General features: G+C 48.0%; 2 protein-coding genes across 6 annotated transcripts in view; one reads left to right on the forward strand and one right to left on the reverse strand.

Moving 5' to 3' along the window:
• copa (COPI coat complex subunit alpha) overlaps nucleotides 1-761 on the reverse strand; it is a 35,043-nt gene extending 34,282 nt beyond the window's left edge. The window contains exon 1 of one of the 5 annotated variants that reach the window (XM_033042638.1): nucleotides 652-761. In XM_033042638.1, the coding sequence (XP_032898529.1) occupies nucleotides 652-670 (19 nt within the window). In that variant the 5' untranslated portion in view covers nucleotides 671-761. Of the gene's footprint in view, nucleotides 1-282 lie in introns of all 5 variants that reach the window. The other 4 variants (XM_033042643.1, XM_033042640.1, XM_033042639.1 and 1 more) reach the window with 4 other exon arrangements.
• Nucleotides 401-21,848, forward strand: ncstn (nicastrin). The gene is made up of 17 exons (XM_033042644.1): nucleotides 401-789; nucleotides 1,168-1,272; nucleotides 1,667-1,790; nucleotides 2,022-2,140; nucleotides 6,120-6,265; nucleotides 6,573-6,723; nucleotides 7,049-7,158; nucleotides 7,677-7,829; nucleotides 8,467-8,571; nucleotides 9,071-9,148; nucleotides 13,222-13,391; nucleotides 14,354-14,456; nucleotides 14,611-14,706; nucleotides 16,047-16,137; nucleotides 18,443-18,597; nucleotides 18,872-19,084; nucleotides 20,636-21,848. The coding sequence occupies exons 1-17, from the start codon at nucleotides 741-743 to the stop codon at nucleotides 20,756-20,758; spliced, it is 2,091 nt and encodes a 696-aa protein (XP_032898535.1). The 5' UTR covers nucleotides 401-740; the 3' UTR covers nucleotides 20,759-21,848.
• The last annotated feature ends 5,532 nt before the right edge of the window (nucleotides 21,849-27,380 follow it).

Below are 27,380 nucleotides of genomic sequence, written 5' to 3' on the forward strand. Positions count from 1 at the left end.
CTCCCCCCTCAAAACATCCCCTCACCCCCCACCTTCACAATCCCTTCCCCACACCCCAGTATCCCCTCTCCACACCCCCATCCGCACTTACAATCCCCTTCCCTCACCCATACCAGCACTAACAGACCCCTCCGTTCATCCCCACCCCACATCCATCCATCCACAACCCCCTTCCATCACCCGCTCAGTAATTCTACCCCCAACCCAACCCAACCACCTCCACAACCCCCACCCTCTCAACTCGCCCTCAGATTCCCCTCCCATCGCCCCCTCAGTAATACTCACTCTTCCTTCCAAGCAGCTTCCCCCCCACGGCCTATCCAGCTGCAGTCGCACCGATCCGCAGACGGACACGTCACGGCGGAGGTGACGTCGGAACAACCGGAACTCGGGCGGCGGCGCGGATAGACGTGATCTTTGGACGTGACGTCGCAACAACAACAGGGTGCGATCAGTCGGAGAGGGAAGCGGCGGAACCCAACTCGCTAAATGCGACAACAAAGCAAGCAATAGCCACAAGCGCTTAATTAAATGTAATGCCTATAACTGGAACAAATGCAATCGATAAATACACTCCGAATAAAAAGCTAAGAATTGAACAACTGCATTAAATGCCGTAAGCAGAAAACTTTAAAGACAACGCGAACTGACCAGCAACACTTGGGCGCATCCACTACATCCGGCACTCCGAACTCTCTTCCGGGCTGGAAAGAGGGCAAACTTCCGGGAAAAGCAACAGAATGGGAATGGAGGTGGCGGTGCGCTGGATCAGCGCGGCGCTTTTTGTTGGTGAGCAGGATGACGGAGAGAGGAGGGGAATCAGCGAGGGGGCAGCGAAGATGAGGGAGGGGTGAGTTAGAGAGAGGGGATTGTAGGGAGTGAGTGGTGGTGGGGGGAGGGAGAGAGTATGGGCGGAGAGGGAGGGTAAGATGGATGGAGCAAGTTCAGGGGAAGTGCGATGGTGAGAAGAGGGGGGAGAATGCCATGAGGAAGCAAGAGGTTAATGAGGGAGAAAGAGATAGGATGGGGAGGGGTTTAGTGAAGGAGGTGGGTGCCCTAAGGAAGGTGCCACCAATGTTGTTGAGGAGGCATATAAGTAGTGCTGGGAGTATGAGACCGCTCTTGTCAGCAGACTCACTCCTGACTGTCCTGTGATCTTGCCCTCAGGCCTCTGCTCTGCCAACTCAGTCGAGAAGAAGATCTACATCACCCTGAATGCGACCGCCCCCTGCGTCCGTCTTATGAATGCTACCCACCAGATCGGCTGCCAGTGTGAGTCCGGTTTGGGGAGGGTGATGGGTGGGATGTGGAGAGAAGCGCATATAGAGAGTGGCTGTAAGGGTAGTGGGTTATGTGGGTGGCTGGTTTGTGTGTTGGCTGTGCGTGTGGGATGGATGCTTGGGGTGTAAACGAGGGAGCCATGGGCGAGAGGAATGTTAAACTGGGGTGTTTAACTTTGCCTCCATCACAGTGAGGATGTGCTTGGTGAACTCACTGTGGTGGATGTTTAATTTGTGTTTATTGTATGTTTTGTTATTATTGATTCTGTGTATGACTGCAGGCAACATAATTTCATTCAGACCAAAAGGTCTGAATGACAATAAAGGATCTATCTATCTATTGTTGTTCAGCCATCTGATATATTTTCCTCCCCTCTCACCCTCAGCCTCCCTCAGCGGTGACACTGGGGTGATCCACCTGGTCGAGCAAGAGTCTGACCTCAGCTGGGTGTTGAGTGACGGTCCCAACCCTCCCTACATAGTCCTCTTGGAGAGCAACATGTTTACACGGTGAGTGGGCCTCCATGCTAACCCCGTGGATCTTAGCTGTGAGCCCCACAAGCACAGGAAGATTCTGCTCCATTTAATCTGGGTTACACCTCCTTTGCTTCATTCCAGCTTCTCCCCCATCTTCCCCTTGTTCTCCTTCCTCTCCCATTATCCTCACCCAGTCCCCTCGCCCCGGGCTCTTTCAGAGGATATCGCCCCTAGTCTTGCTTTCCCTGCTCTATGTTCCCTCAGGGACGTGATGCTGAGTCTGAAGTCATCCAGTCGAGTGTCTGGCGTAGCTGCGATCCTGCCGCCCTCTCCAGCTCCCGGACAACTTTCACCTGATCTCAAGTGCCCCAACGTAGGTTTTGGTAAGTGTTCGCCCATCCTTCTGAACCCTCCTTCCGTCCACCAACCCTCCTCCTTGCTCCACCCCCGTCTCCATTGACTCTTACACACATCTGTAGATACACCGTAGTAAACTTACTGTCGGGTTGCTTCACAGCTTGGTTTTGGATTGTAAAATATTGCAGTTGTAGATGCAGCCCATTCCATCGCACAGACCAGATTCCCCTCCATTAGAAACATAGAAAATGTGTGCAGGAGTAGGCCATTAGGCCCTTCGAGCCTGCACCGCCATTCAATATGATCATGGCTGATCATCTAACTCAGTATCCTGTACCTGCCTTCTCTCCATACCCCCTGATCCCTTTAGCCACAAGGGCCACATCCAACTCCCTCTTAAATATAACCAATGAACTGGCCTCAACTACCTTCTGTGGCACAGAATTCCACAGATTCACCACTCTCTGTGTGAAAAATGTTTTCATCATCTCGGTCCTAAAAGATTTCCCCCTTATCCTTAAACTGTGACCCCTTGTTCTGGACTGCCCCAACATTGGGAACAATCTTCCTGCATCTAGACTGTCCAACCCCTTAAGAATTTTGTAAGTTTCTATAAGATCCCCCCTCAATCTTCTGAATTCTAGCGAGTACAAGCCGAGTCTATCCAGTCTTTCTTCATATGAAAGTCCTGACATCCCAGGAATCAGTCTGGTGAACCTTCTCTGTACTCCCTCTATGGCAAGAATGTCTTTCCTCAGATTAGGAGACCAAAACTGCACGCAATACTCCAGGTGTGGTCTCACCAAGACCCTGTACAACTGCAGTAGAACCTCCCTGCTCCTATAGTCAAATCCTTTTGCTATGAATGTTAACATTGACTCCATCTACACTTCACGTTGCCTCTGGAAAGCTAACGTAATTAAATACTTTTCCCACCACGGTCATTCTGCCTTCTCTATGTTCCAATCGGGCAGAACATATAAAAACTTGAAAACATGCACCATCAGACTCGGGAAGACATTCTTTCCATCTGTTATCCTGCATTAGCCAGGGTACTGTCCCGATTCTCCAACCTACCTCATTGTGAACATTGAACTTTATCTTTGGAACTATTACTCTGTCATGCTGAAAACTATATTCTGTACTCTGTATCTTTCCCTTCACTCTACCTGTTGTACTTGACTTTGGCTTAATAGTATTATCTGATTTGATTAGATGGCATGCAAAACAAAGCTTTCCCCTGTGCCTTCATATACATGACAATAATAAACCTAAATGTAAATGCAGACATGGGCTGATCAGTTGCTGAGGAGTTGTGAATGGAACTGAACGTGTAGATCATCAGTGACCTATTCTGACCTTCAGATGGAAGCAGCTGAAGATGGTGGGGCCCGGGACACTGCAGTGAGGAACTCCTGCAGTGATGTCCTGGGGCTGGGATCAGTGACCGCTGACACCCACACCATCTTCCTCAGTGTGAGGTCTGATTACAGCCATTGGAGTGTTTTCCTTTTGCTGCCCACCTCCATATGACGCATCAATGGATCCACCTTCCTGAACATTTTGATTTTTAAAAACCCTGCAAATTGAAACAAAATTATAATTTTGTTAATTATAATAGTCAGTGTAGAAACGGGCCCTTTGGCCCAACTTGCCCACACTGGCCAACATGTCACTGCTCCAAGGTAGACACAAAATGCTGGAGTAACTCAGCGGGTCAGGCAGCATCTCTGCAGAGAAGGAATGGGTGACGTTTTGGGTTGAGATCCTTCTTCAAGGTATGTCAAGAGTTTTATTGTCTTTTGTCCCAGATAGAACAATGAAATTCCTACTTGCTGCAGCAGAACAGAATATACAAACATAGTATGATATGACAAACAAGAGAGAAAAGAAAAGCTCATTGTGTGTATATATACACATACTCACAACATACCCATATTATATGTATGTATATGTGTGTGTGTGTATTTGACCCAATCTCCCTGCGACTCCTTTAAGCACCTTTAAGGAACCATACACCTTCACTCCTAGATCCCTCTCCTCGACAACACTACCCAGGGCCCTACCATTCACTGTATAGGTCCTGCCTAGGTTAGACTTCCCAAAATGTAACATTTCTTTATCTTAAATTCTCTCGACCATTCCTCAGCCCACCTGGCCAATCGATCAAGATCCAACTGCAATTTATCACAACCACCTTCACTATCTGCAAAAACACCCACTTTTGTATCATCAAACTTGCTAACCTTGCCATGTATGTTCTCATCCAAATCATTGATACAGATGACAAACAATAATGGGTCTAGCACCAAACCATGAGGCAAACCACTAGTCACGGGCCTCCAGTCTGAGAAGCAACCTTCCTCCATCAACCTTTGCTTCTTGTCATGAAGCTGATTTTCTATCCATTCAGCTATCTTGCTTTGGATCCCATGCGACCTAACCTTTCAGAGCAGCATACCATGCGGAACCTTGTCGAATACTTTGATGAAGTCCATATATATATATATATATACAACATCTACAGGTCTGCCCTGATCGACCTTTTTGGTCCCGTCTTCATAAAAACTCAAATCAGACTTGTTGGACACGACCTCCCAAGTAGAAAACCATACTGACTAATCAGCCCATGTCATCTAAATACCTGTATATCCTATCCTTCAGAATACTCTCTAGTAACTTTCCAACTACAGATGTTGAGCTCACAGGCCGATAGTTCCCAGCATTTTCCTTGCAGCCCTTCTTGAATAGAGGCAAATTTGTCTTCCGGCACCTGTATTTAAAGACGACTCGTAAATTTCAACCAGGGCTCCCACAATTTCCTCTCTTGTTTCCCACAATGTCCTCGGATATATATATGATCAGGCCCATGAGATTTGTCTACCATCATACATGATATTACCTTCAGCACCTCTTCGACTGTAGCACTGACTACTCTCGTGACACTTCCAATGACTGCCCCAAGTTCCTCCGTCCTCCTGTCTTTCTCCTTGGCAAATACAGATCTTCTTCTTATCGAGTCCACACACAAGATTAGAAGTTGTTCAGCCAGAGTTGAACACACTTCTCGGCATCTGCACAATGGTGTCTGTCTTGTGCTTCTTGTGCGTGGTGGTGGAAAGATTGGTTGAAACAGGGCCGCGACGTGAACGCTCTTTCCTTGGCCCCGGCAAATACAGATGAGATATACTAATTAAGGACCTTGTCCATTTCCTGTGGCTCCACTCAGAGGTGACTGATTGCTGATGGATCCCACTCTAGTTACCCTTTTCCCCCATGTGTCTTTATAATAATTGAACAAATAATTTGCAACATGTATAGCATTTAGTAATTGCGATAACTGCACACCAATTTTTCTAGATGCACCTTTAGTGGAGGTTGGTGAGGCGTTTAACGAGGTAGGAGTAGGGTATAGGAGGGGGACGGGGGAGGATGTTTCGGGAGGTAAGATATGGAGGTGTTTAGGGTTAGGGGAAGGATATTTTGGGAGGGTGATGTTGGGGTGTAGAGGATTAGGGAGGTAAGGGGAGGATTTTATTAGAGAGGTAGTGTGAGTGGATTTTAGGGAAGACGGTGTTCTTTGGAAGGCAGTGGGGAGGGTGTATAGGCAGCTGGAAGAGGGGGGTGTTTAGGGAGGTGGGATAGGTTTAGGGCAGGTGGCGTTGTTTCGGGCCGCAGAGGCAGGGTCTGTTTAGGAAGGGACAGGGAGGTGGATGGAGAGACAATGCAGCTGCTGAGGGGGCTTTCCATCAGGGTTAGAGTAGGTGGTGGGGAAAGGGCTGGGAATAGAATCCATTGGGCTGCTCTAGACAGGGACCGTATGGATTCAGGTAGGTCGCCCCCACCCTGATGAATGCGCTGAATACCGGGGGAGATAAGAGATTGCGGTGTTGAGGGTTTTGGAGAATGGGTCAGACTGGCCCTGATCTCAGTGAGTGGGGAACAGGTTCAAAGGGCTGAATGGTCTATTCTGGGTCAGTTTATTCTGCACTTGTGTACTTGCAGGGCTATATTCCCTGAATTACGGGCCTGAGTACGCCCATTGCAACGAGACCCTCTGGAACCCCGAGGGCAACGGCCTCTCCTACGAGGACTTCCCCTTCCCGGTCTTTATGCTGAAGGACGAGAACGAGACGCAGGTCATCCGCCAGGTGAGACGGCATGTGCAATGGGAACTGCAGGAGGCCATTCAGCCCTATGCAGAGTCTACTGCACCGGAGGTTAACACAGGAGGCGATTCTGTCCCTCTCCAGCATGCTACACAGCATCATGAAGGGACTCTTCCTCCCTGTCCCACAGGAACAGGAGGCCATTCAGGCCCATTGGAAGCAGTCGCATAGGAACAGGAAGAGGCTCTCGGCTTTTCTTATCCGTTGATGGGATAAGTGGGAGGTGAGGTAATGGTCAGACAGAATGTGCCACCCAGTGTGATTGACACTGTTCACCTCCCATCACCAGTGTTACCAGGAGCACAACCACCCGAGGGAGGGCGCAGCACCGGCGTTCCCGCTCTGCGCCATGCAGCTGTCGTCCCACATGCATGGAGTGAAGGACACGGTGACGTGTATGAGGCGCAGCAGGGGGCAGGTCTCCATCACACTCAACATCGGTGAGTGGCCTCCGCCTCCCCCCTTAACCCCACCTCTACCCATCCCAACCCTTTTCTGGTCTCTTCCTCTGCAACCCCACTTACCCCCTCCCCCGCTGCTCAGCTCGCCCCCTCCCCGGCAGCCCTGCTCCCCCATTTCCCGCAGCCCAGCTCCCCCCCCCCCCCCCCCTCCCAGACAGCCCACCTCACCCTGCTCACTGACGGCCCAGCCCGCCCCCTCCCTGGCAACCAGCTCGCCCAACTCATCCTCTCCCCCATTCCAAGGCACTTCTCCCATTGCTTTCCCCTCCCCCTCATCTGTTCTTCTTTCCTCACTCTGTTACAGACGGTGTCTGTGACCCGCTGTCGGACTTCAACGTCTGGACGACCATTCAGCCCATCAATAAGTCTGGTGTTGCTAGTCCGGAGGATCGCTTTGTTGTGGCTGCAGCCCGGGTGAGTATTGGGACAGGAGTCTGACTGCTTTCTCCTGTCAATCTTGGCAGTCATTCTTTCTCCCCACCCCGCTCGCACACACTGGAAGACTACCCTCCGCCCGATACGCTTTCCCCTACTCCTCACCAAGGCACAGGCCAAATCCTTTCAGCACCTTTAGACCACATCCCTGGCTCCCTGTCCGTCCTCATCCACCCTCCCTCGTCTATCCTTTTCATACCTCTCGTTTCCATCTCCCCTGACTCTCAGTCTGAGGAAGGGTCTCGACCTGAAACATCACCTATTTCTGTTCTCCAGAGATGCTGACTGACCTGCTGAGTTACTCTAGCAGTTTAGTCTTTCTTCTGCACCCTCTAAGCTGACCCTTGCTGCTTCCCCAATATGCAGCCCTGCCCTCTGCCGTATTGATGCCCATGTCTGCACACACACACGTCCAGTACACTGCACACAGGCGCAGCCCCTTCCTTTTTGATTTGTCCTCAACTTCTATAACAATAATGTGCAAACCTGTCTTGCAGCTGGATAGCCGCTCATTCTTTTGGGAAGTTGCTCCGGGCACCGACAGCGCCGTCTCTGGATTTATCGTGCTCCTAGCTGCGGCTGAGGCCCTCGCTCGGACCCCTGATGTCAAGTCTCTGCCGAAGAACATCATGTTCCTCCTCTTCCAGGGGGTGAGCTCCCTGAGCCAGGCTGCTCCACACTATCCCGTCATGCACTCTCAGGGCATTCTACACTGTCCTGTGACACACTCCCTAGGGCACGGGATAGGCACGGAATGAATCCCCTCTACAATATCTTGTCACAGTGAAGAATGAAGCTCCTGTCACTCCGTCCTGTCTAACTCACTGGGCATGGTTAGACACATGGGGTGAAGTTTTCTCTGCATTGTTCCGTCACACACTCTCAAAGCACAGGGTAAACACAGAGGTAAACTCCGCTGTTCCATTACATCCTCTCAAGGCACAGTAGAAACTGAACCTCCGTCTACACTGTCCCGTCACATGGACACAGGGCAGACACAGAGTGAAGCTCCCTTCACACCGTCCCATCTACCTCACTGGGCGCAGTTAAACACATGAAGTGAAGCTTCCTTTACACTGTTCCGTCACGCACGGGTTAGACACAGACACACAGTGAAGCTTCCTCTGCACCATCCGGTCACACATCCCAGACCACAGTGTAGACAAGGACACAGCGTAAAGCTTCCTCCATCCCATCACACACTGCCAGGGCATGGGGTAGTACATGTTAGAATGAGCTTTGCTGATTTTGTTTTTTTCCTTGCCTCTGCCCTGCACCACTCCCCAGGAGACATTTGACTACATTGGCAGCTCTCGGATGGTTTATGACATGACCAACGGTAAATTTCCCATTGCGTTGGAGAACATAGATTCCTTCATAGAGTTAAATCAGGTACGCTGTTTATGTGACAACCTAGGTCAGGCAGTATGTCTCAGACTAGGAGATGCATTCAGGGGGTGGAGTAAGAGGTGGGTGAGAGGTATGGAGAACTAGAGAACCGAGTTAAGAAGGGGTCAAAAACGATGTTGGAAAGAATGGGATTAAATCAGGTTTAATATTAAAAGTTGTGAGGAAAGATGGTGTATTAAAGCACGCGGGACGCGATGATAGATTGGACATAATGGGGCGGTGGGGGGGGGGGTGTGCTCTGGAGTGAATGGGGTATTAATAGGTGTGAGGAGTAGGTGCAGAGAGGCAATAGATTAGGTGTGGTTTTAAAGGGTGCTGTCGTGTTGGAAGACTTAGATTAGATGAGGTGAGATGTTGAAGAGTAAAGCGGGGTGGGGTGGAACTGTGGGATTAGACCCAATGGGCTGTAAATGGCTGCAGCAATTTGGGACTGGTTGTGAGGTTTGATAAATTGCAACTGCCTGATGTTTTTAAATTACAGATTGGCATTGGAACATCGTCAGAAATTTGGGCTCATACTGATCCAGTTTCATTGCGCAATTCCACAGTAAATGAACAGGTAGGATTGTCCTTGGCCTGCTCTTGCCGAAAAGTGTTTGTGGGTTCGAATTCTCTACACATATCAGTAGTACCAGCACACATAGTCTCCTGCCTCTACTTCTACCCTCCAACGACACATTCTCCTGGCACGGGTAATGAAGTTTGACGAGGGAGGAGGGTGCACTAGGGAACTGGACCTGCAGCTCGACGACCTTAGGCTCATCTGGGGGTGTGAGAGGGGTGATCGTACCTAAGGTGCGGGCAGAGAGTAGATTGGTGAACGCTAGAAAAGGGAATAGTGGAGACAAAGTGGGGAAGGGTGAAGTTAGACAGAATGATGATAATAGGAGACTTGTTATATAAGGGGCATACAGGAGATTGTGCACATGTAAACAAGCCCATGGGGTGGTATGTTACCTCACTGGAGCCAGGGTCTAGGATGTCTCGGATTGGGGGCAGAACATTGCATTGCACTGGGTGAGCAGCCGAAGGTTGTTATGCACATTGGCGTAAAGGACGTAAGTAGGGAAAGGGGTGATGTCCTGTGGATTGAATACACCAAGTTTGAAAAGCAGTACCTTGAGGGTAATAATCTCCAAGTTATTCCCAGAGCCATGCGTTGGAATAGGAAATAGAACAGATGTGTGGCTCAGGAGGTTGGATTTCAGATTCTTGGACTATTTGGATCTCCTCTTGGACAGAGTTGACCTGCACCTAAACTGATGGGAGACCAATATCCTTGCAGGGACATTCCCATACTGATCTTTCTGTCCTGGGCCTCCTACATTGTCAGTGAGGCCAAAAACAAATTGGAGGAACAGCACCTCATATTTTGCTTGGGCAGCTTACAACCCAGTGGTATGATTATTTATTTCTCTAACTTCAAGTAACAAGCGCGACCCCTCTCTTGCCGTCCTTTCCCACCCTAGTTATGGTAATAGTTTCACTTCGGTCCTGTTGAGTTTCACTTTCTGCATAACTCGTTATTACCTACACCAAAGCCAACAATTGACCATTGTGGGCTCCACCTTTCCTTGATCATCATTGCTTTTTAAATATATCTTTAATTCATTTGTCTATGTGCCATCTATATCTTTCATTTCCATTTCCCCTGACTCTCAGTCTGATGAAGGGTCTCGACTGAAAACGTCATTTCTTTATTTTCTCCAGAGATGCTGCCTGACCTGCTGTTACTCCAGGTTTTTGTGTTTGACAAGGCTTGTACTATGGGAGGGTTCAAACTAGAATGGCACGGGGTTGGAAACCAAAGTATAAGGTCACCAAATGGAAGGACTGATGAGGTTAGGACCAAAATGCCAGACATTTTAATTCCCCTTCCTATTTCTGTCCTGGGCCTCTTCCATTGTCAGGGTGAGGCCACACGCAAATTGGAGGAACACGCCTCATATTTCTCATGGACAGTTTACAACCCAGTGGTATGAATATTGATTTCTCTCATTTCAAGTAACCCTTGCAATACGTCTCTCTGCGTCCCTCCCCCACCTTTGTCGGCCTGCTACTTTATTGATTGTAGCCCCTTGTTTTCACCTCCACAGCCAACAATGGACCAATATAAGAAGATCAGTGATAGGAATATAATTAGGCCATAGGACCCATCAAGTCTACTCCGCCATTCAATCGTGGCTGATCTATCGCTCCCTGCAAACCCCTTTCTCCTGCCTTCTCCCATAACCTCTGACACATGTACTAATCAAGAATCTATCTATCTCTGCCTTAAAAATATCCACTCACTTGGCCTCCACAGCCTTCTATGGCAAAGAATTCCACAGATTCACCACCCTCTGACTAAATAAATTTCTCCTCATCTCCATGCTAGTATCTGCCCTTTGATACCGTGTGCTCTCATCTTCCATGTGTAGGAAAGAACTGCAGATGCTGGTTTAAATCGAAAGTGGACTCAAAATGCTGGAGTCTCGACCCGAAATGTCACCCATTCCATCTCTCCAGAGATGCTGCCTGACCCGCTGAGTTACACCAGCATTTTGTGTCTACATTCTCATCTTCCTTACCAGCCTTACGTGTGGCACCTTATCAAAGGCTTTCTGAAAATCTATGTAAACAACATCTACTGACTCTCCTTTGTCTGTCCTGCTATTTACTTCTTCAAAAAATCCCAACAAATTTGTCAAGCAAGACCTTCACAAAGCCATGCTTACTTCTGCTTATTTTATTGTGAACCAAGTACTCCGTAACCGCATTCTTTATAATGGACTCTAAAATCTTACCAACCACCGAAGTCAGACTAACCGGCCTATAGTTCCCACTATTCTGCCTTGATCCCTTCTTGTGCAGCGGGGTAATATTGGCATTTTCCCAATCGTCTGGGACCACTCCTGTCTCGAGTGATTCTTGAAATATCACTGTCAATGCATCCACAATCTCTTAAGCCACCTCTTTCAAAACCCTCTGGTCCAGGTGACTTATCCACCTTCAGCCCTTTCAGCTTCCCAAGCATCTTCTCCCTAGTAATAACCACTCCACTAACTTCCATCCCCTGACTGCTTTGAATTTCAGGTACATTGCTAGTGTCTTCCACTGTGAAGACTGATGCAAAAAAGTTATTCAACTTCTCTGCCATTTCTTAATTCCCCATTGTCACTTCTCCTGCATCATTCTCCAGCGGCCCAACTTCCACTCTTGCCTCTTTCTTACTCTTTATATAACTGAAGAAACTCTTGCTATCCTCTTTTATATTATTGGCTAGCTTACCTTCGTATTTCATCTTTTCTCCCCGCATTGCCTTTTTAGTTACCTTCTGTTGTTCTTTGAAAGCTTCCCAATCCTCTGGCTTCCCATTAATCTTTGCTATGTTATACGCCTTCGCTTTTAGTTTTAAACTGTCCTTGACATCACTTGTCAGCCATGGTCGCCTTTTTCTCCCCCGACAATCTTTCTTCCTCTTTGGAATGAAAGGATCCTGCATCTTCTGGACTATTCCCAGAAATTCCTGCCATTGCTGTTCCACCGTCATCCCTGCTAGGGTCCCTTTCCAGTCAACTTTGGCCAGCTCCTCCCTCATGCTTCTAGTCCCCTGTGCTCAGTTGCAATACCGACACATCCATTTTCACTGTTTCCCTCTCAAATTGTAGATTAAAAAACTTATGTTGTGGTTGCTACCTCCTAATGGTTCCTTTACCTTTAGTTCCCGTATCAAATCCGGTTCATTACATAACACTAAATCCAGAATTGCCTTTGCCCTGGTAGGCTGCTCTAAGTATCCATCTTGGAGGCACTCTACAAATTCCCTTTCTTGTGGTCCAGTACCAACCTGATTTTCCAGTCTACCTGCATATTGAACTCTCCCATTGCGTTTTTTACATGCCAATTTTATCTCCTGTTGTAACTTGTACCCTATACCTGACTACTGTCTGTAGGCCTGCAAATAACTCCAATTAGACTCTTTTTATGCATAATTTCACAGATGTATCCACAATGACTCTATATCTTCTGATCCTATGTCACCCCTCACTAAGGACTGGATTTTATTCCTAACCAACAGAGCTATCCCACCCACTCAGCCCACCATCCAGTCTTTCCGACAGGACGTATAACCCCGAATATTCAGCTCACTCTCAGTAACCCCTTCGTTCGATATTGATGCCTTCTTTCTGACCCCCTTTTGATACTGGCATACTCAAAGTGATTCCTGATAATACTGATACCCTCAAGATGTGCTCCCATAAATATTGACACACTCAAGGCGAGCTGCTGTAAATGTTGACCCACTCAAGGTGAGCCCGTGTCCATGTATACACTCTCCCGATGACACCCTGTTACACATCGTCGATTTATACCACCAGGGAATATGGAAGTGAAGGTTCTGGGCCTGACGGTTTTGTCCGGCAGGTTATTGAGGAAGGGAGACGCAAGTATTGGAGACCAGGAGCTTGCTGCCATTCAGAATGTTGGAACAGGAAATGATTGATAGTTTTTCCACTGTAATGAGATTGGCAGGAATAGACATTTGCTGGGGAGGGGGCAGATGAAGGTGATCAGGTTGCCTGGGTCGTTGTATGGAACCCCTCGCTGAGCTGTGTGTCGTGTGCTGGAATACTTTTCTGTTGGCTGTAGGTTCAGAAGCTGCTGGCGTCCTTCTCCAAAGTCACAGCCGGAATGAACATCAGCGTTCGGCAGCCGGATCAGAGCCAGCCCCTGCCCCCGTCATCTTTCCAGAGGTTCCTACGGAAGAGGATCATCCCTGGAGCCGTACTCACCGACCACCAGGCCAGCTTCACCAACAGGTCCGCACCCCACTGCAGTGGCACAGCCCTGCACCCTGCATGTATTGCAAAACGGAAAGCCCCCTCTTATCCTCCCTCTCCAGTTCCAGGAAAGAGCCACTCGCTACTGTTCAACATGTTTCTTGATTTTCTGCTTGACAGTCAAGATGTCCCAATGCTATTGTGGGGTAGGAAACAGAGCATTTATTTGTAGGACAGCAAGTTCCCATCATCGGCAATGTTCTGTTAGGATAGTGATGCCAATGGATAAATGTTAGCCTGGGATAAGTGTATGCCCCTTCCACCATTAATGCTGCCCCACAATGGTTCCATCAGTCTGACTTGGTGACCTATTTCTCAGTCAGGGAGTTATGGGACTTGGAGAGGAACATGCAGGCCTTATTCATCTTGGTGGTAGAGCTTAAGGAACCGATTGATGGGCTGCTATGTTCTGCACGGTGTCAAGTTGCCTGCACTCATCCAGGCAAGTGGACATTGTTGCATTACACTCCTGACTTGTGACCTGCAGATGGGGTTAAAGGCTTTTGGGTGTCAGGGAGTGAATCACTCCCACAGGTTGGCCGGCCTCTGATATGTTCATCCAGCGTTTAGGTGGTTGGTCCAACTGACAAACGCAGAGAAATTTGCAGGCGTTGGGTTTGTGGAATATTCCCATGGGAAGATTGTCAGGAGTGGACACAATGGAACCAGGGTTCGTGAAAGCGGTGGATTGGGGGAAGGTGCTTCCACCCGCGGACGGTTCACTGAACAGGAGATTGGGTTTAAATTTCCCCGCAGAAGGATGGTGTAAGGGTAAAGAGTGATGGGGAGATAGTTGATCCGTGCCCTAACAGGGAACTAAAGAAGCATTGGAGGAGTTATGGCAGAGGAGAGAAGTGGTCATGCTGGACTGAAATGACGGCTGGGACTGAGACGGTTCTATGAGCCAACAACACTTTAAATCCTGTAACTTATTATCCCAGGTATTACCAGAGTGTGTACGATCTGGGAGAAAATATTGGGCTGCGATACCCAGATGGACTCACTCCTGAGGAGGCTCTGAACCATATCACAGACACAGCAAAGGTAGGAGAGAGATGCGGTGGAGACTGTAATTGTCAACCCTTTGTAATATTAACACTTGCTCGGGAACCCCCGTGCCTAATGCTTTCCCTTGTAAACATTAACCCTCTCCCTTGCCTGACCTCTGAACTTGACCTGGACGATCTATTGCTCACAGGCCCTTGCGGATGTGGCTTCCCTCGTTGCACGAACTCTGTACCTGCAAGCAGGGGGCAACGGTAGCCTGGAAAACATCACAGCCAACGCGCAAACAGTAAGGTTCCCATTGCTTATGCCATCACTTTTGGGGTGCTATGGAGAGGATTTACTGGACTGCTCCCAAAGGATCAGGTTTTGTAGAAGAATAATTAGAATTGACTGTCTCTGTTCAAGGAATAGTCAGAGGTAGTTTAATTGACATGTTTGAAATCTGAAGAGATTTAAACAGCTAAAGCCAAAGAAATGCAGGGTCAGGGTTTAGATAGGAGTCATGCTAGGTTGCAGTTTTATCAGGAAAGCTCATGAACTAGAGGCAACAGAAGAAGCCTCACGTAAAGGGAGGGGTGGGCAGGCTAGGACTTTATTCGGAATGCAGGAAGATGAGTGGTGATCTTGTATAAGATCAAGAGGGGAATAGATGGAGTAAATTTACCCAAAGTAGGGGAATCAAAAAGTAGCGGACATGGGTTTGAGGTAAGAGGGGAAAGATTTAATAAAAACCCGAGGGGCAACTTTTTCACACCGATAGTGATGGGTATATGGAACAAGCTTCCAGAGGAGGTAGTTGAGGCAGGTAATATAACAACATTTAAAAGACGTGTTAGCAAAGGTCAGCAAAGGGTAACAAAGGTTTAGAGGGATATGGGCCAAATGCGGGAAGGTGGGACTAGTGTAGATGTGGTATCATGATACCGTGCTGTACGAGTCCATGACTTCCATGCTGTACGAATCTATGACTTCAGGGATATTGGGCAATTGATAGAAGGGTAAATAAAGTTTGGTGCAACGGGCAGAGGTCAAGGGGAGCGTTGCCCACTAGAGAAGCGTTTCTGTAGAACAGTATTGAGCGGACTCGCTCAGCAGGAGGTTGTTTGTAATTCACAGTAATTTGGTGAAGGATGGAGAAAATATTTGTACCCAGATTGCACATAGTGGAAGAGAAAAGCAGAAGTGAGGGGCAGCGACATTGAGGAATGAGTGCATGATGTGGGAAGATAAGAGTGCGGAATTAAGAATGAACAGAGCGTCAGTGGGCTATAGAATGATGAGAGGCGGGTGGAAGTGATGGGAGAGATAGTTGAGACTGGATGGGGGTTATACAGAGTATGTACGAGGGGAGAGTGAGATTACACTGGGTGGGATATCAAAGGTTTTGTGAAGTTGGGAGAGTTGGATTAGAAAAGGTTGGATATTAAAGTGCAGGGAATGTGGGATTACATTGGGTGGGATAGTAATGTTCAGGGAGTGGGGTAAAGTGGTGTTGTACTGAGATCTTCAAAGGGAGGGGAGACTGAGTGGGTTTATGGTGGACGAAATGTTAAAGGATACAGTTGGAGGAGATTATTTCTTCATATGCCGGCATGGATATTCAGCCCACAGACTTTCTTTCTCCAGGTGACCCGAATGCTGTATGGATTTGTAATCAATTGGAATAATTCCTGGTTCAACTCGATCATCAGTCAGGACAAAAATGACATATTTACAAGTAAGCACTGTGGGATGGGGAGTCTTAAGCAAACCACAAAGTGCTGGAATAACTCTGCTGGTCAGGCAGCACCTCTGAAGGGGATGGATAAGTGATGTTTTTGGTTAGGTCCCTTCTTCAGATTGATTGTGGTAGTGGTGAGAAAGCTGGAAAAGTGAAGTGAATTAAGGACAAAGCCTCGCAAATGATCGATGGATACAGGTGATAGAGGTTTTATTCGGCAGATGAATGGATGAAGACTGAAGGTGAAAAATAAATAGACAAAAGGGGGTACAATAAAGGGAGGAGTGAACTGTGAAGCTAGTGGAGGAGAGAAAGGTGGAAGAAGATGGGGAGAAGTTGAAATTGCGTGGGATAAAGGCGAAAATGGGTGTGCACCCAGGTGGGGCAGAGGGAACAGAAGGCAGCAGAAAAGGTGGGGATGTTCGTTGCCTAAAATTGGAGAATTTGATTTCATACAGTTGTTCCTTCAATATGCGTGTGTCATCAACAGGGGAGACCCAGAACAAAGACGTTGATGTGGGAAGGGGAGTTATAATGGTTAGCAACTGAGAGATCAGCAGGCCGAGGAGGCCACATAGGGAGCACTAAATTCGGTAGATGAGATTGTGGGAGGTGGATGTGAACCTGTGCTTCACTAGGAAGGGCAGCTTGGAGGGGGGGGGGGCTCTTAATTCAATAGAATTGCGATATTAGAAACTGAGCGGTAGGGCTGGACAGGCAATAACAATGAGTCTGCCAGGGCACTTCTACTTGTGGATTTTGGGAAGATGATAGAAATGGAGAGTAAGGGGCTGGGGAACTATTTAACATTTTAATGGACCCTTTCATAACGCAATTCGAATATAGCAGACAGACATGCCGATGTCACCCCCACCTCGCAATGTCTCCCTGGACATTTAGAGCCCCAGCCTCTGACACCACCCGCCGACTCGTTGCACCAGAGAGCCCTTCTTCACTCGCATACGATCCGGTGACACTGCTGTTGTTGCGTCTCACGTTCCAGCCCCTGTAGATGGCATTTTTTTCGGGCCTTTGTCCACTTTGCGCTCGACTGCTGCCGCCTCCTCCTCGCATTGCTCTCTCCTCGGCCTCATTCCAAACCACCCCTCCCCCTAACACAGCCTCCTCGTCCTCTTCCGGAGTCGCCCACAAACTCCATGTTGGAAGTCGCAACAGGTGAGAGGGTAGAGAGCCACACGATGACCGAGCACGTCTTGTCATTGGCAGTGGCCTGTAGCCAGAGGCTACAATGCGAGCCTCAAAACAGCTGTGTGAACCGGTGAAGAAGGCCAGCAGCATTGGCGCCTAGTTTTAAAGTGAAACGACACAGTGCTGGAGTAACTTGGCCAACTGAATCAGTCTGAAGAAGGGTCCTGACATCACCTATTCATATTCTCCAGCGATGCTGCCTGACACACTGAGTTACTCCAGTACTTTGTGTATAGTTCAAGTTCACGTTTATTGTCACTTAACCAAATAAGTTACAGTGAAATTGGAAGGTCCAGTGAAATTTGTTCAGTTTAGAGATAGTGTGGAAACAACCCTTCGGCCCATCGAGTTCGCACCGGCCAGCAATCACACCGTACACTAACACTATCCTGCTCACTAGGGACAATTTACAGAAGTCAATTAACCTACAAATCTGTACCTCTTTGGAAAGCGGGAGGAAACCGGAGCACTTGGAGAAAACCCACGCGATCACACGGAGAACGTGTGATCCATGCAGACAGCATCCGTAGTCGGAATTGAACCCGGATCTCTGGCACTGTCCTTTTGTGTATTAGCCACCATCTGAAGTTCTTTGTTACAACTACATACAATGATAATACTTTACTCGGTTATAATGGACAATCTGCAATAACGGGCATTATTTCCCCCTCTCCCGTGGTCCTTTATAACGAGTGTTTACCGTGTTGAAGGGAGATCGCCAGAGTTGATGGGATCGGTGACAGCCTGCTTGATGGTGTCCTAGTGTTTCAAGGTCAAAAGGTACATATGAGGTCATGGGGTAGATATGAGGACATGTTTAAGAGCTGATGCCGGATGTCAGCAAGGTAGAGGTCAGCTTGCCAGACTACAAGAGCACCTCCCTTATTGGAGAATCTTGGTAGTGTTGAGAGTTACCCCAGTGCTGTGAGCTTGACCTGCGATTGGGGGCTTTTATCACAACATGCATGCTGGGCGGAAGTGCCTTTGCCCATGGGTTGCTGGGTGCAAAGGGTGTTCATTCAAATCCACCCCAACCCACTCTTCTCACCAACCCTCTTTTCCCACCCTCTCTCTCCCTTTTCTCTCCATACAGAACAGAAACACATCTCCTTCTATGTCTCAGTCAATGAACAGACCTTCTCGACGGTGCTGGTGGAGCACGTTCTGTTTAACCTGACCGGTCAGCCTGCCAACCTGACTGAGGAGCAGTGTCGGGACCCCAAAAGCATCCCGCACCCTGATACCGACGTGAGTACCAATCCCTCACCCGTTGTCTCTACCACCCGCTTTACCTCCATCCGGCCTGTCCCACCACCCCCTGCAATCTTATCTCAACTGTTTAACCCCCCCCCCCCCACAGCCTACGCCATCCCATTTCCCCCTCCCCCCCCGACCCCTCTCACCTGCCCATCTCCCTCCGCAACCTCTAATCGCACTCCCTCCATGTCCATCCATGCGCAGCGATCCTTACCCCTTCTATCACTGCAGTCACTCTTCACCCTCTCCCCTTTTCTGCCCTCAGCTCTTCAATTACATTTGGGTGCAGGGGACGAAGGCGGAGAACGCCAGCGAGCCCACCCCTCACTGCGTGCGCGCCAACGTTTGGTTGTCGCGGGCCCTGTCCCCAGCCTTCGAGCTGGCTGACTGGTCCTCCACCGAGTACTCCACCTGGACCGAGAGCCGCTGGCAGAAGGTGGGGGCCCGAATCTTTTTAGTGGCCAGCAGGGAGCTGGAGGTGAGTAGTCCTTCACGACAACTTTGCTCCTTCACTTCCCCCTTAACCCGGTCAGAAACTTGACCAGACACAGACCCTGGCAGAGACCTGAGGGACAGGCCATGCCGTTCATTGGAGCTATGCCCTTCATTAACGGGACATGGGAGTGGAGCCTCCTCGTGTGCCAGGCCACAAAAAATGGTGTAACCCAGCGGGGTCAGGCAGGATCTCTGGAGAAAAGGAATAGATGATGTTTCTGATCGAATCCCTTCTTCGGACTCGGGAAAGGGGAATAAAATATATAGATGGTACTTGGGACAAATGAATGGAAGATATGCAGAAAGCAATGGTAATCAAGGAAATGTGGAGCCTGCAATGGTCCATTGTTGACTGTGTGATAGGTGATGACGAGTTAATATAGATGGAACTTAACAGGACAACAGTGAAACTAGTATGACGACGGATGGAGGAGGGACTGAATGAGAGGGATGCAATGCTTATTTGAAGTTGGAGAAATCAATATTCATACTGCTGGGTTGCAAGCTGCCCGTGAAGTATGAGTTGCTGGTCCTCCAATTTGTGTTTGGCCTCGGAGCCACCTCTTAGAGTCACAGTCATACAGTGTGGAAACAGGCCCTTTATAAATGTTGTAATCGCAGAGTGCCCTCCATAATGTTTGGGACAAAGGCCCATCATTTGTTTATTGCCTCTGTACTCCACAATTTGAGATTTGTAATAGAAAAAAATCACGTGGTTAAAGTGCACATTGTCAGATTTTATTAAAGGGTATTGTTATACATTTTGGTTTCACCATGTTGAAATTACAGCTGTGTTTATACATAGTAGTCCCACCATTTTAGGGCACTATACCTGGAGTATTGCATACAGTTTTGGTCTCCAAATCTGAGGAAGGACATTATTGCCATAGAGGGAGTGCAGAGAAGGTTCACCAGACTGATTCCTGGGATGTCAGGACTGTCTTATGAAGAAAGACTGGATAGACTTGGTTTATACTCTCTAGAATTTAGGAGATTGAGAGGGGATCTTATAGAAACTTACAAAATTCTTAAGGGGTTGGACAGGCTAGATGCAGGAAGATTGCTCCCGATGTTGGGGAAGTCCAGGACAAGGGGTCACAGCTTAAGGATAAGGGGGAAATCCTTTAAAACCGAGATGAGAAGAACTTTTTTCACACAGAGAGTGGTGAATCTCTGGAACTCCCTGCCACAGAGGGTAGTCGAGGCCAGTTGATTGGCTATATTTAAGAGGGAGTTAGATGTGGCCCTTGTGGCTAAGGGGATCAGAGGGTATGGAGAGAAGGCAGGTACGGGATACTGAGTTGGATGGTCAGCCATGATCATATTGAATGGCGGTGCAGGCTCGAAGGGCCGAATGGCCTACTCCTGCACCTAATTTCTATGTTTCTATGTTTCTATAATGTTTGGGACACATGGCTTCACAGGTGTTTGTAATGTATATGACATTGCTGTGTCCCAAACATTATGTGGAAGGTGTTAAGCATCATGTTTGACTCTCACCGTGTTGTTGTGTCTCCTACCTCCCCACCCTCAGATCATCACGTTGGTGACAGGAATCTGCGTCCTCATCACGTCAATGGTCCTCATCCACTTCCTCAATGCCAAGTCCAACATACTCTTCTCTGGACCCCAGGAACACAGCTCCGTCAGCTACTGACGGGGCAGCACCGAGTCCAGTGGTTCTGAAAGAGTGAGTGAGTGGGTGGGTAGGTGTGCAAGGAAGAGTGAATGGGCCAGAGAGAGGGAGTGAGTATGGGGAAGAGAGTGAAGGGAGAGTGTTATTGTGACGGCGGGGAAGTTATTGACTTGAATTATTACTGTGGTAATGCTGGATGTGCTCTCAAGCATGAGGGATTGGCGGAGGCCAATTAAGGGGAAAGGGGTATTTACCATATCCAGATGACAAACCTGTTCCAATCTTGCAAATGGCCACCGCACTTGCGGATACCCCGCTCAAAATGGCCGCCACCCTTGGGAACAAACTGCTGAAAATGGCCTACACCTTTCCAAACACCCTGCTCAAAATGGCCACCACCCATGGGAAAGCCCTGCTCAAACTGGCAGCCATCCTTGGTAACACACTGCAAAATGGCCACCACCCTTGGGAACAATCTGCGGAAAATGGCTACCATATTTGCAATATCCCTGGTCGAAATGGCCACAATCCTTGGGAACACTTTATTTTAAATGGCCATCATTCCTTGGGAACAGAGACATGATAAACTGCAATGGCTGGAATCTTGAGCAAAAAACAAAGTGCTGGAGGAATTCAAGTCAGGCAGCATCTGTGGAGAGAATGGACAGGTGACGGTTCTGATAGAGACCCTTCTTCAATCTGAAGAATGGTTCCATCCTGAAATGTCTGTCCATTCCTTCCACAGATACTGCCTGACCCGCTGAATACCAACAACACTTTAATTTTTGCTTTTTCTGATCATCCTGCTAGTACACTGTTCAATATAGCTGATGCCTTACAAAAATGCAAATAAAAATGGCTGCCACCTGAGGGAAGGCACAATTCAAAAAGGCACTAGCACTCGTACATCAACCAGGAACTTGACAACCCAAAGGGGTTGTCCTCTCACACACTGCACCAGGAATGATATTTGGCAAGAGGTAGCAGAACTTGCTCATTAAAATTTCATAGAATATGACGGGCAGGCCTTTGAGCCTGAGATTACAGCAGATCATGAGAGAATTTGTCTTTTGATGTCTTAATAATGGAAATAAAAATAATTGACTTCCAACCCATGGCTTTTAACGTGGTCTGTTCCTTTCTGCCTCGAGTGTCTTGCGTTACTGGTGCACTCGGGTGGAGCTGCTGCTATAAGAAGGAGAAGAGTGTGTGGGCAATGTTAGTCCTGCCCTGCTTATCGCCCATGGCAATGGGTGAGGTTTGCAAGTCACCATTGTTTCTTCGCTTGCTTGTGATTGCACACCTCAGCTCTCCCTTGGTTGGGGAATACATTCCTCCCTCTCACTGGGCACTGCAATATTTTTCCATGTAACATGGTTTGAAGTAGGGACTCTGTCCTCGCACGATAAGCTTCAATTTCTCATGGAGTCTTTCTTTACCACATCCCTATCTCTGCTTATCCAGCTGCAAAATCAGGCCAGGTTTAAGTGGCTCTGAAATTCCAATATAGTACATCAGATCATAAGTGATAGGAGCAGAATTAGACCGTTCAGACCATAAAGTCTACTCTGCCATTCAATCATGGCTGATCTATCTCCTTCAGGCTCAGAACTGCTGTAGGTTTGGGAGCAACAGCAGCAGGAGCTTAGCAAGAGATACGACTGATTGGCTCTAGCCCAAGTAGGAGGAGAGATGTGAAAAACAGTTAAAGTAGAGGCCAAGGACAGGCAGACTTTGCTCAGAACTGCTGTAGATTTGGGAGCAACAGCAGCAGGAGGTTAGCAAGAGATACGATTGATTGGCTCTAGCCCAAGTGGGAGGAGAGAAGTGAGTCAGTGCCGGTAAAACAGTTGAAAACTGAGGAATTTGGTTTGTAAATTGGTAAATCAGGCAATTTATCAGTCAATTTAAGCAAGACGGCTCTTAGCGAGCGGCCTTGCGAGGGAAGTGCCCTGTGAGAAAAGTGTGAGTCTTTGGCTCGAGCGTCTTTGACGAGGAGGCTGAGGAGAGGAGACCACGCAATACGCTTGAGAGGTAGAGACGAAAGAAGGAGATGTCAGGCAAGCTGATTCAGTGCGATGCTTGCAGTATGTGGGAGGTCAAGGACACCGCTGGTGCCTCTCGCTGCTACAAATGCGAGAAGTGCATCCAGGTAGAGCTCCTGAAGGGCCGTGTTGGGGAACTGGAGAAGCAAGTGGATGACCTCCGGTTCGTCCGAGAAACGGAGTCGTTCCTCGACAAGTCCTACAGTACGATTGTTACACCTAAGGTACTGGAAGAGAGAAGGGGAGACAGTGAGAACGGGAGGGAAGCATGGAATGCCAATGTCCCCGGGTGTTGTACCTCTTGTGAACAGGTTCACCCACTTAGAAGCTGTCGGGACAGAAGAGGTGTTTACACTGGGCGGCGGACTGGCTTGTGATGCGAATAGGGCTGTTGAGCCAAAACCAAAAAGGCCTAAGGCAGGCAACATCATTGTAGTGGGAGACTCCATTGTGAGAGGTACGGACAGGGGTTTCTGCGGCAACAGACGGGATGAGAGGATGGTGTGCTGTCTTCCTGGTGCCAGGATCCAGGATGTCACGGGCAGAGTGCAGAAAATCCTCAAGGGTGAAGGTGAACAGTGGTAGTGCATGTCGGCACAAACGATGTCGGAAAGAAGGGGATGAATATTCTGCAGCGTGACTTTAGAGAGCTCGGAAAAATGCTGAAAAGCAGGACCTCCAGGGTTGTTATCTCCGGTTTGTTTCCAGTTCCTCGTGCTGGCGAGAGCAGGAACAGGGAGATACGGGACCTGAACGTGTGGCTGAGGAACTGGTGCACGGGGCAGGGATTTAGATTCTTAGATCAATGGGATCTGTTTCGGGGTAAGGGGGAACTGTACAAAAGGGACGGATTGCATCTTAACAGGTGTGGGACCAGCATCCTGGCAGGCAGGTTTGCCACTGCTACACGGGTGGTTTTAAACTGAATAAGGGGGGTGGGGTGTCGAATGGGATAGTGGAGGATGGAGTTAAAGGGAAAGGGTTTCTTAAATGTGTGAGCGTAGAGACAGAGGGGTGTAAAATGAGGGTAGAAGCAATACGTAGCAAGGTGAAAAGTAAAAGTGGCAGGCAGACAAAACCAGGGCATAAATCAAAAAGGGCCACTTTTCAACATAATTGTATAAGGGGTAAGAGTGTTGTAAAAACAAGCCTGAAGGCTTTGTGTCTCAATGCAAGGAGCATTCGTAATAAGGTGGATGAGTTGAATGTGCAGATAGCTATTAATGACTAATTAATGACCTATTTCCTTCGCTCCATAGATGCTGCTGCACCCGCTGAGTTTCCCCAGCAATTTTGTGTACCAATGACTATGATATAGTTGGGATCATGGAGACATGGCTCCAGGGTGACCAAGGCTGGGAGCTGAACATCCAGGGATATTCAATATTCAGGAGGGATAGAGAGAAAGGAAAAGGAGGTGGGGTAGCGTTGCTGATTAGAGAGGAGATTAACGCAATGGAAAGGAAGGACATTAGTTTGGAGGATGTGGAATCGGTATGGGTAGAGCTGCGAAACACTAAGGGGCAGAAAACGCTGGTGGGTGTTGTGTACAGGCCACCTAACAGTAGTAGTGAAGTTGGAGATGGTATCAAACAGGAAATTAGAAATGCGTGCGACAAAGGCAAAACCGTTATAATGGGTGACTTCAATCTACATATAGATTGGGTGAATCAAATTGGCAGGGGTGCTGAGGAAGAGGATTTCTTGGAATGTATGCGGGATAGTTATCTAAATCAACATAATATAATATAATAATAATATATCTTTTATTGTCATTGCACGTCAGTGCAACGAGATTTAGTGTGCAGCTCCACTGATGTACAAGAAAGGTAAATAAATACAATACATAAATAAGCAAGCTGAATTGATTGACGTGGCCATCTGAGGGAGACTGTCCAAAGGGAGTGGGTGGGGGGGCACTCATTAGGGCCGGTTCAGAGCCGCTATAGCTCTTGGGATAAAACTGTTCCTGAGTCTAGAGGTTCGGGCGTAGAAGGCCTTGTAACGTCTGCCGGAGGGAAGTAGTTGAAACAGACCGTGGCAGGGGTGTGATGAGTCCTTATGGATGCTGAGGGCCTTCCTGAGGCACCGCGTGTGGTAGATGCCCTCCAAGGCTGGTAGCTCTGTCCCGATGATCCACTGCGCTCTGTTGACGACGCGCTGAAGAGCTCTCCTCTCCGCCTCCGTGCAGCTGAGATACCACACTGAGATGCCATACGTTAGTATGCTCTCTGTGGTGCAGCGGTAGAACGTTGTCAGCAGCTGTTGGGGCAGACCAGTTTTTTTTAATGTCCTCAGGAAGAACAGTCGTTGCTGTGCCTTCTTGACCAGCGCGGCGGTGTTTGTGGACCATGTGAGGTCTTCTGAAATGTGAGTGCCCAGAAACTTAAAGCTGGACACTCTCTCCACACTTTCCCCGTAACTGGAGATTGGGGCGTATTCTCCAGAATGGGACCTCCTGAAGTCAATAATCAGCTCCTTGGTCTTGGAGGTGTTTAGTGCCAAGTTGTTATTGGCGCACCTCTGTCGATCTATTTGCCCTGTATACAAATTGATGGGAGTCCAGTGAGGCAGGGATGCTGGATTTAATATGGGAGAGGACCAGCCTTTCGAAGCACTTCATGGGGATTGGAGTCAGGGCAACCGGCCGGTAGTCGTTGAGGTTGTCATGTAGAGGAACCAACGAGAGAGCAGGCTATTTTAGACTGGGTATTGAGTAATGAGGAAGGGTTAGTTGGCAGTCTTGTTGTACGTGCCCCCTTGGGCAAGAGTGACCATAATATGGTTGAGTTCTTCATTAGGATGGAGAGTGACATTGTTAATTCAGAAACAATGGTTCTGAACTTAAAGAAAGGTAACTTTGAGGGTATGAGACGTGAATTGGCCAAGATTGACTGGCAATTAATTCTAAAAGGGTTGACGGTGGATATGCAATGGAAGACATTTAAAGACTGCATGGATGAACTACAAAAATTGTTCATCCCAGTTTGGCAAAAGAATAAATCAGGGAAGGTAGTACATCCGTGGATAACAAGGGAAATAGTATCAAAGTGAAGGATGATGCGTACAAATTAGCCAGAAAAAGCAGCATACCGGAGGACTGGGAGAAATTCAGAGACCAGCAGAGGAGGACAAAGGGCTTAATTAGGAAAGGAAAAATAGATTATGAAAGAAAACTGGCAGGGAACATAAAAACTGACTGCAAAAGTTTTTATAGATATGTGAAAAGAAAGAGATTAGTTAAAACAAATGTAGGTCCCTTGCAGTCAGAAACAGGTGAGTTGATCATGGGGAACAAGGATATGGCGGACCAATTGAATAACTACTTTGGTTCCGTCTTCACTAAGGAAGACATAAATAATCTGCCGGAAATAGCAGGGGACCGCGGGTCAAAGGAGGAATTGAGTAAAATCCAGGTTAGCTGGGAAGTGGTGTTGGGTAAATTGAATGGATTAAAGGCCGATAAATCCCCAGGGCCAGATAGGCTGCATCCCAGAGTACTTAAGGAAGTAGCTCCAGAAATAGTGGATGCATTAGTAATAATCTTTCAAAACTCTTTAGATTCTGGAGTAGTTACATAGAAACATAGAAACATAGAAAGTAGGTGCGAGAGTAGACCATCAGGTCCGTCGAGCCCGCACCGCCATTCGCTCATGGCTGAACACTAAACAGACACACTTACCCACAAACAGTAGACACAAGACACAGAACACAAGACACTACCCTCCCCTTTATACCGCTATCACCCCTCTCCACCCCAAGAACCGCGTGATCTCCTGGGGGAGGCAAAAAACCGGATAAAAACCCAGGTCCAATTCGGGAAAAAAAATCCGGGAAATTCCTCTCCGACCCCAATCCAGGCGATCGACACTTGTCCAGGAGATCACTCAGGTCTACTATACTAACCATACCTAGGTCCATATCCCTGCCCTCTCCCCGTAGCCCCTTATCCCCTTGGCAGCTAAAAAACCATCTATTTTAGACTTAAATATATTTAACGTTTCTGCTTCCACTGCTCCCTGGGGCAGTGAATTCCATAAATTAACCACCCTCTGGGTGAAGAAGTTCTTCCTCATCTCAGTTTTAAAAGAGCCCCCCCTTATTCTGCAACTATGTCCCCTAGTTCTAGTTTCCCCGATCATTGGGAACATCCTCGGTGCATCCACCCGATCAAGGCCCCTCACGATCTTATATGTTTCAATGAGATCGCCTCTCATTCTTCTAAACTCCAAAGAGTAGAGTTCCAGCCTACTTAACCTTTCCTCATATGTCAATCCCCTCATTGCAGGAATTAATCTTGTAAACCTTCGCTGCACTGCCTCCAGGGCTAGTACATCCTTTCTTAAGTATGGACCCCAGAACTGTACACAGTATTCCAAATGTGGTCTCACTAATACTGTGTACAGCTGCAGCAAGACCGCCGTGTTTTTATACTCAATCCCCCTAGCAATAAAGGCCAAAACTCCATTGGCCTTCCTGATTGCTTGCTGCACCTGCATACTAACTTTTAGTGATTCATGTACTAATACCCCTAGATCCCTTTGCGTTGCATTACAACACAGCTCCTCCTCATTTAGAAAATAACTTGCCCTATCATT

This window comes from Amblyraja radiata, chromosome 24 (assembly GCF_010909765.2).
Source record: "Amblyraja radiata isolate CabotCenter1 chromosome 24, sAmbRad1.1.pri, whole genome shotgun sequence".
NCBI classification, from domain to species: domain Eukaryota; kingdom Metazoa; phylum Chordata; class Chondrichthyes; order Rajiformes; family Rajidae; genus Amblyraja; species Amblyraja radiata.

Bases quoted from the DNA above. Each gene is read 5' to 3' on its own strand.
- ncstn (XM_033042644.1), top strand. From the start codon at position 741: ATGGGAATGGAGGTGGCGGTGCGCTGGATCAGCGCGGCGCTTTTTGTT. The intron at 6,266-6,572 runs GTGAGACGGCAT...TCCCATCACCAG, and splicing joins AGACGCAGGTCATCCGCCAG to TGTTACCAGGAGCACAACCA. The intron at 18,598-18,871 runs GTGAGTACCAAT...TTCTGCCCTCAG, and splicing joins TCCCGCACCCTGATACCGAC to CTCTTCAATTACATTTGGGT.